At 31.4% G+C, this 9,936-nt stretch overlaps 1 protein-coding gene across 1 annotated transcript; it reads right to left on the bottom strand.

Moving 5' to 3' along the window:
- Window positions 1–2,454: 2,454 nt before the first annotated feature.
- Window positions 2,455–8,517, bottom strand: LOC143226759 (zinc finger C2HC domain-containing protein 1B-like). Its single transcript, XM_076458150.1, has 4 exons — window positions 8,323–8,517; window positions 6,650–7,279; window positions 6,066–6,350; window positions 2,455–5,249 (listed from the first exon to the last, which is right to left on the bottom strand). Exons 2-4 carry the CDS (start codon window positions 6,728–6,730, stop codon window positions 5,007–5,009), a joined length of 609 nt encoding a protein of 202 aa, XP_076314265.1. The 5' UTR covers window positions 6,731–7,279; window positions 8,323–8,517; the 3' UTR covers window positions 2,455–5,006.
- Between the last annotated feature and the right edge of the window lie 1,419 nt (window positions 8,518–9,936).

The following is a 9,936-nucleotide window of genomic DNA, read 5'->3' as shown; positions in this document are numbered from 1 at the left end:
GTCCCTTTTTTAAAGTTTTCAATGTATTTCTATAATCTCAATGTACATGTTACTTGAGACGATTTGGGGATCAAATTGGACTTGCAAGAGCAATAGAAGTTCTTTGTGGTTACTGAAATTGGTTTCATTAAAACGAAAAACAAATAAAAACAAATTTATACTTTCTGTGTGCATATATATATATATATATATATATACATAATATAGATAGATTGTCAGCTACAATAGCGCCATCTACCAAAAGAAACAATTCGAAATGTTTTATGAAAAACTAAATAAAACATTAATTCGTTTAATTTTAGGTGATTTTTTTATTAAAAAAACAAATGCACTTATTTCTTTTTTTTCATCACACGTATTTTTAAAGTCAGTACTAAATCCATTATATATATATATATGCATGTATGTATACATATATGAAAGAATTAGCCTAAACTGCGTAGATTATGCATCTAGTCCTGAAGTTGTTCAATCATGTCATATTAAACAAAATGTAATTTAGTTACATGGGATTCTGGATTTCATAAACAAACCAATTAAATCACAATAAAATCAGATTTAAAACGTCTTCCCGAAATGGATATTATCATAGCTCATATTAAACAAGTTGATATTATCATAACTTATATTTAACCAGTTGCCTTCACAAACAATATGAATCACTGCTGTACTAAAGATAATCACTTTAGGACTTATAAAATGTGAACACTTCTTAAGCGAAAGAAACCATGAACTACAAAAATATTAACTCTAAAATTCTGCGATACATACAAATTTTGAGGTCATGATATAACGACCTGTGTGTATTTGCCAATTTTGTACTTAAGATATAAAATGGTGTTTTTATTTGACATTTTATTTGTCACGTATAAACTGGGAATTCAAATGGATCCAAAGCCCAAAACCAGGGTCGAATTGGCATTAAATGATCGATCTGGGCAACATGTCATATTGCATACTGAACATACAATTAAAATTTAAAATCAATTTCTAAAGATGTGCCACATGCACAGGCCTAACATGCAATTATCACCCGGTGTCTTGGTAGGCCAACCTGTCCCCGCTCAAAACTAACTACTGATATGGACCCATTCTAAAAAACAAAACCAATACCACATTAGATTTGAATACGTTTTAGTGGAAACAAGCTATTTTACATACTCCTTTCAATACGATAAAATGAAGTAACAGTTACATTATTTGAAATAACAATAAAAGTTTACGAACTTGGTATCAAACTTTTTGTTGTTATAAATATATAATCTTTATTACTATTTTCCTGGCCAGGTGGTTAAGGCACTCGACACGTAATCTGAGGGTCGCAAGTTCGAATCTCCGTGGGGGGCGTTATAATGTAACGATCAATCCCACTATGGATTGGTAAAAGAGTAGACCAAAAGTTGGCGGTGGGTGGTGATGACTAGCTGCTTTCCCTCTAGTCTTACACTGCTAAATTAGGGACGGCTAGCGCAGATAGTCCTCGTGTAGCTTTGCGCAATATTCAAACCAAACTATTTTCCTTTATATACGGATACAAATAGAAAATGGTCTTTGGAATTATTATTCATGGGTCATTTGGAAAAATGTGGGTCTCCTAGAAACACCTTCGAAAAATATCATGTGTTGTTTACATCAAGTATAAGTTCTTATCTGTTTTATACGGTGATCTAAAATTAACACGAGTTTCAGACTGATCAATATAACGGTTAATATGACTCTGAGAAAACACGAGGTACTACAAACTAGTAACCTAGGTTACCAAACACGTAGCACTTGTTGAAATCAATACTAACGTACAAGTAGGTCGCATAAATGTATGAACTTTTGCGTCGTTAATTTTAGTGAAAGACGATAAGCAATGCATCAACCATTTCATAAAGAATAATCTTTCAAGAAATGTGTTGTGGTTCTAAACACTATTAAAGATTACTCTTTGTAGTTATATTTGTTTTTAATAAAGAGCTTGGAAGTATAAATATCGTAAAACGTGCTGATTATTTGAAACAGAATTTGACATTACAAGTGTACATCAAGTTTCCATATTAAGATTCTTGACACATGTTTTCTCATGCAATGTTTTTGCTCTCAAAAATTGATAAAAATTGTAAAAATAAGCAATCAATATACTTATTATACCCAACCAAACTATACAAACTAACAGTATGCTGCTCATTGACTGGCCAAGTGGGTTAAGGCGTTGGACTCGTAATCTGAAGGTCGCGGGTTTGAATCCCCGTCGTACCAAACATGCTCGCTCCTTTTACCGTGTGGGCGTTATAATGTGATGGTCAATCCCACTATTCGTTGGTAAAAGAGTAGCCCAAGAGTTGGCGGTGGGTGGTGATGACTAGCTGCCTTCCCTGTAGTCTTACACTGCTAAATTAGGGACGACTAGCACAGATAGCCCTCGAGTTGCTTTGCACGAAATTCAAAACAAACAAACAAACAAGCTGCTCATTGAACATAACCAAACTATATTCAATAGAATGTTATTTTTTCTAGTTACAGAATATCTATTAACACCTAATTAATACTAAAATGATCCTGGCGTTTGACAAACATAAAGCTGTATAACAACAAACTACATGAAAGCTGTATAACAACAAACTACATACTCTTAATGTACTTCAAATAAACTCTTAACTTTAATAAAAACAGGTCATCAGAAAGGATTTTACTATATTACTATTGCTTAAATATATATGTTTATATTTTAAAGCATGACGTCCAACAGTTAAAACTTCTTGATTATATCCCCTTGCCAACCATGACTACCAAGAAGAAAGGATATTTTCCTAATTGTATCAGTAAGGGTAATAATATCCTTCTTTCCTTACTTTGTATTTCACTAATACAGTAGAACTGGTCAAAACCAGTTGTGGAAGTACAGAAATTTTTTGACAAGTCAAACATTTATGTTATTAGTGTCAAAGTCTGACCAAGTCTAATTACATTATAACAACTTCTGATTAAGTAAGCACACATGGTCACATAGAGAAACTGTAAAACTTGAGCACTTTGGAATAGTTCACTCTTCTTCATAACAAAGAAAGACCAATGGTTAATGAGAACAAAAATGAGGCTGATGATATAAACACCATAAATAGATTAAGTGATGTCACATATAAAACTCAGATATTTAAAGTATATTCATGATTAAGGCTATTTTATGGCTCAGCCATGACCATATTTTTATCCAAAGCTTTGTTACCCTGAAGAAGTGAATCAGGTTATAACACAGACAATACGAAGGTTGGTACTAACTTAACACAGCTTTAACAAGTCTTTCATACCAAACTGATTCTGGAATTTTAATTTTGAATATGTAGTACATATTTAAGAAATATAAATTTTATACCATTGAATGATTAACGTGCCAGCTTCTAATTTTTTTTACACTATAACTGCTTCATCTTTAATTAAAGATAGCATAACTGTATTAAAATTCACCCAAAAACATGCTTTCATACCTGATCATGTCATTTCTGACAAAACAATAAATCTATAAGGGTCAGTTAACTTTATAAGGCAAGTTTTTAAAATTTCTTATCATTAGTGAATATAACTTTCATTTAATAATTAAATATAGTACTAACATGAAAATATGTAAACATATTATATACCTTCAAAACAATAATAACATTTTGATTATGGAGGCACTTTTGGTCATCTTTGAATTGATTTTTTAACAAATATATCTGTAGCACATTTTAGACCAACATCACTTTACTCTACCCTTTATATTCTTCTAGAGTTGACTGTTACATAACTGTATTCACTGATATAGCGATCAATACTTTCAAACTAGGTTACTGAATGATTTTAAACTACACACAATATCCATAATTAAATATTCTGGTCACTTAGTTAAAACAGATCAAAATGTTTTATCTTAAAAAAAATAATTAAATATACATTGTGTAAATATTAACTACTGAAAGTTACCATCCTTAGACCTAACTGTCTGCTGCCATCTCACATGACAAATTTTTGTTGCTGTTATACTTTTATTCATTATTAAACCTTGATTCTAATCTAATAAATCTGTTGCTAATAATAATTTTATTGTTAATAACTGTGACACTAACACAATAATGTTAAATCTTGATTAACTTGTAGGTTTCATACAAGAAACATTTCCATTTTATAAAGTTATATTCATGATATTAAGAAGCCACACAGGATTAAGAATTAGATGAATCACAAAATTAGAAATCAACAACTCAAATACCTTTGAAAAGATAGATACAGCTTCTAAGTTTATACACTCAGAAGGAAGGTCTAATTTCTGAAAATACAGAGATTCTTCTTAGATTTTATATGTATTTAGTGACTCATTCTATTATATTCATAAATACTACTAATAAAATATATTTCATATGAGTATATGAAATTAATGGTATTGTTATACTACTTATTACTGAACAAACTAATTAGAAAAATCAAATAATTGAAAAAATACTGAAGCAAGATAAAGATATTAAAAACACTATCTGAATAATTCTTATCTGAAGCACAATATAGTGCTCTTATTTATTGAAAAATATACTATCTTTGACTCACTGTTAAGCATATTTTTTAAAAAATCCTTATTAAAAATACTAAGATAAAATAAACAATAATCTTAGAAGCATCAAGCTGTTCAAAACTTTATAACATCAATACAATGTGGAACCAAATATTACCATGACATCTATAACAACATTGGTTTGTTTCCATTTAAGTTGTTCATTAGGGATAATCACATCCCTTCAGTGATAATGTTTTGAAACAATATTATTTTATAATAATGAGACTAGTTATTTGAGTCCTACTTTTCAAATGCCCAATTTCAGGTGAAGCACACATTCAACTGTGTAAACAAACGGGCTAGTTGATTAGTTAGTTGAAGAATTATTTTGATGAAGTGGTATCTTACAAATAAAAAAGGAGAAAATTAACTGTCAAACTTGGACAGTTTATCACCATAAACAATACCTCAATCTCAATCACATTTACACAAGTTTTTACACCTTAGTCTTCTTGTTTGAAATTATGTTCTTACACTTTGGAATATGCCTATCAGCAGCAGCCTGACTGAATGTACGGTTACAGTAGGGACATGGTATATAGTCAGGATTCTCCACTGTTGGAGGAGGAGGTAAATCAGACAGTTTACCTCCTGCCGCCACATGCTGTTGTATGACTTTAGCCTGACGAATGCTTGCAATAAGGGTCTCGTGTTTAATTCTCCAGTTGTTCTTCGGTGGCTGTACAACACAAATAAATCAGTTGATCAGAAAGTAACTTACAACTGGATGAATAAGAAAGTATACTGTCTTTCTTGTTTATATTTTTAAAATAACAAGCAATAACTACTAACAGCAGATAAATAATTTGCTAAAAAATGTTTTACTGTAATTTTGTATTATATTTACTTTATAATGTTTAATTTCTGTGTTTATGTATATAAAATGTTAAATTTAATGAAGTAAATTTAAAACAAGTCATATTACAATATGATTTAAACTATAACTACTTTTATAAAAATGTTATTTTCCTTTAAAGTCTAGATAAAGAATGGTAGCAACAAACTGTTTTAATAATGTTACCTAATCTTGATTCACTACTGTAAGTTACCAATGAAATATGCATTTTAAATATAAAAATTAGGTATTACAAGTAATGGTTTTTCATATTTCATGTGTGTCTTTATAAATTTTAAGTAGCTATATAACTTGAATTACATTGAAAGAGTTGAAAATACTTGTATAGTACAAAACTGACTACTAATGTAAAATATGTTCAAAGGGTACACTGAACCAGGGCCCCAAAAATTCTTCAACATTTACATATATTTTAGATGCTAGAAAATTATTGTTTTAGATACATTTTGTGCTTATTTCTTGGTTAAATATATTGTACATTTTATTCTTCCTATAAAACTAAAATAAGTTTTCATGGGCCCCATTATAACTTTTTATACCAAGGCCACAGAAAAAATGATACTCTGTCAAGTAAAGATAAATATTACATTGTGTGTTAGATATTGAATACTTCAGGGTAGAAAGAATGTTTTTCCTAACCTTCTGGTCATCTTTCTTTGGTTTTCCTTTCACAAAATTTTCTGCTTCAGTGCCTTTTACTCTCATTTTAGTTGCATCAAATACCTTCCTTCTCTTTTGTGTTGTTTTTCTGCAAATTCCACTGTGTTTCTTAATTCGGTCCTTAGCAAATGTTCTGTTACATATGGAACATGCCACAAGATTGAACCGCAGTTGTGATGGATCAATCACTTGGGTTTTTTCATTCAGAGAATTTGGTAATGAGTTCATTCTCTTGATGAGAACAGGACCTTTTGGAATTGGAGCCTATAAATTCAAGAAATAATAGTTTCAAACATATTACAATTTACCTAAAAAGAATAGTTTTTGAAAGGCAAACCTTTAAATTGCAAAGACCAGTCTAGAATTAACAAGTTTTTTAAAATCTAAAATAAAAACATTACATTAGTAAATTCTGATTTTGTACAGCTTATGAAAATTTATAACTATGAAACAACAGTATACTTATTAAGTGGATTTAAACTGGTTAATTTTAAAAGAAATATATAATCATCATTTTCATATAAACTAGAAATTAATTTTAAATAAGGTTTTTTGATACCTACTTTTTTGTTGAGTGTCATTTTTTTCATTTCTGTTTGTTGTTCTTTAATTGTAGCCACAAAGGTTGCATCTTTTTGTTTCATGTTTACATGGCTTTGTTTAAGTTTTTCTAGAGGATATTTTGCTCGCGATTGAGCGAGAATGGATCTTTGTTTTTTTTCATTGGGCTGTTCTGGCAGTCTCTCCAAAGGTTTATTGTTAGTATCTGTGATCTGTAGTTGTGGGAGATTCTGGGAACTAACAGGACTTAATGTTGGACTATTGTTTGTGCTTCCACTTATCTGGTCCTTGCTGATTGGGGCAAGAGGCCGAGATCGATCCAATCCTGGACTTCCTCTCTTTGCTCCTGGAACAGCCCTTCCTGAGTTACTTACAGGGGTATGGTTTTAACAGAAGGAGGGTAACAATTCTGAACCCCTCTATTCTTTAAGTGTTCAAAACTGTTTGACTTTTTACACTTTTGTATTGCTTTTTGTTGATTCTCATTATATATCTTAATCATCTTGCTTTCTTTTTCCTTTAAAAGTCTGTTGCGAAACTGTTGTTGAAGCTCATCAAGACGAGAAGGCATGATGCTGTTTTCACTAATAGCACTTGCAGAATTTAGAAGAAATGTGTGAACAACACAGACACTAAAGGGAAAACGTTTTGATTACAACACTACACCAATAATGATAGCACAGATACAAATAATATAACAGATGCTAATTATTATATGTACATAAAATGGCATATCTTAATTTTTCATACAATAACACCTACTTTTCAGTCTTTTTTGTTAACGTATTTCATGTTTTTTACAAAACTATTAACATGATTTAGCATTTAATTTTATCTTTTTAAATACTGATTATAAAGTTGAATTGATTGAATTTTGAGTTCTGTGTTTAAATATCAGCTTTTGTGCCTTAAACAGTTAAAAACAAAATTGTAGGAAATCATTTGGGTTTTTAAGTTATAATGAATGCTATTATAATTTCAGTTGATTTAAGTATTATATATATATATATATATATATACACACACTTGAACTTACGGTGTGCTTTTTTACAATAGTATTGTTACTATCAGCAAAATATCACCATGTATGCATTTGATATAAATTTTAAAAACTAAAGCTTTCTTGTATCATGCGTCACCAAGAAAATGTTTTAACATACCTAATGGCATTGTTAGTGTTAGCAAACCGTTTTGCAGCACGTTAACTTTCTTGCTATTATTACGTGTTACGAATTCCTAACTGGTAGACATGTGCTATATCACTAATACATGTTGTTGTTTTTTTTTTGCTGGCGGTCATCTCGTTCTTGACAGCCATTGTCGTTGAAACGCAAATGCAACACGAAAATATTGTATAATGATTAGGTAAAAATACAGAATAGTAAAACTTTTGACAAGTTGATACAAAACCAAATAAATTTACTTTGTAGATTGGCTTGATTACGTTTTTAATGTAGGGTGATGTATTTTGTATGAATTATATATTCACAAAAACAATATCACAATTTAACATCAGAGATTTCCTAATGCACATATAACACGTGCTTCTTTCAGTTTTACATTATTTTTAATGATGCATTCCATTTACACTACATTTTTCTGATTTATAAACGTTCAATATAAATTTAAAATTAAGTTCCAATCAATTTGGTACTACCACTAATAAAATACTTACGAAGAATAAACATGAAGTCATGCGCATATGTACGTTGCTAACTCATCTGTTTATTTTCAAATCAGAATTTATAAACGAATTTGTTCATCTGCTGTGTTATAACTTTAGTCAACATATTTTATCATTCATATTTCACAGAACGTAACTAGGACTACTTGTAAAGCATGTACAACAAACTACATACAATAAATCAAATACGACGTATAGTAGGTGCATATCATAGTCACGTGAACCTCCCGTTCGATAAAACGAATAGATGTGGCATTGGAAGTGTACCATTATATCAGTCGGAATAGCGTTAGGGCTTTTCTGTTGAACCTAGAAGGAAATATTTTCCACGTACGGGGAAAACTACGAGCGATAGTCCGATTAGAAGTTTTATGCTACTTTGATTATATATATATTACAAAGAGAAGGAAAAGCAAACAAAGCACAAAAACAAAAAGAAAGAAGGCCCATAAGTAGTTTTCCTAAATTTTAAAACCAGTGACCAATTGATATCATTAACTCTTAAATCATACTGGCTAGCACAGATAGCCCTCGAGTAGCTTTGTGCGAAATTCCAAACAACAACAACAACACGTGAAGCTAAAATATCTAAATTAAAGCGTAAAAAACATCTTTAATCAATTATTAACTGATAAAAATATCATAATGCCACATGAATGAAATAACTTAGTACAGAATCACACACACACACACACACACACATATATATACACACAACGTTGGACATTGATACGTCACAATCACACTGCCTTGGAAGTAAATTACACATCCTAAAAAACCAAAAAACAAAAAAACACTTCATCTGTGTCAAAAGTAAATCAACTAAAACTATGTACCATCGCCCTTCATTTTGAATTACGTATCATAAGACGGACGTCGCGAGGCCCTGGCACACGGGGCTTGTGTCTCGACTCTCCATTTAATTTCTTCAGGGGGTCAAATTAAAAAAAACAAACATGATATTTATTATACTGAAACGCCGAACATTCTCGAGCCTACGGCCCAACCCCCTAATCTTTTAAGCATAGCTAAGCCACTACCACAAAAATAAGAACGTTAAGTAGTTACATCTGGGGTGGGGGAACACAGTCAGAAAATAAAATACATTTGTTATCATTGGCGAGTTAATAATAATAATAACGATAAATGACGCATTCTTCTTTGCAGATTATTGCATTTTCGTTGTTACTTTGATTAACGGATTGGTTTCCAATTTCAAATAAATGTTTATACACGAATTTATAATTATTGTTTGTTTGTTTGTTTTTAATTTCGCGCAAAGCTACTCGAGGGCTATCTGCGCTAGCCGTCCCTAATTTAGCAGTGTAAGACTAGAGGGAAGGCAGCTAGTCATCACCACCCACCGCCAACTCTTGGGCTACTCTTTTACCAACGAATAGTGGGATTGACCATCACATTATAACGCCCCCCACGGCTGGGAGGGCGAGCATGTTTGGTGCGACGGGGATTCGAACCCGCCATCCTCGGATTACGAGTCGAGCGCCTTAACCACCTGGCCATGCTGAGCTGGTGGTGTTGACTAGTTGCATTTCTTCTAGTCTTATACTGCTAAATTAGGGACAGTTAGAGCAGATAGCCCTCCCG

The sequence above is a fragment of the Tachypleus tridentatus genome, chromosome 1, assembly GCF_004210375.1.
Source record: "Tachypleus tridentatus isolate NWPU-2018 chromosome 1, ASM421037v1, whole genome shotgun sequence".
Classification (NCBI taxonomy): Eukaryota; Metazoa; Arthropoda; class Merostomata; order Xiphosura; family Limulidae; genus Tachypleus; species Tachypleus tridentatus.
The sequence above is the reverse complement of the archived record's forward strand: the minus strand, read 5'-3'. Positions and strand labels throughout refer to the sequence as shown.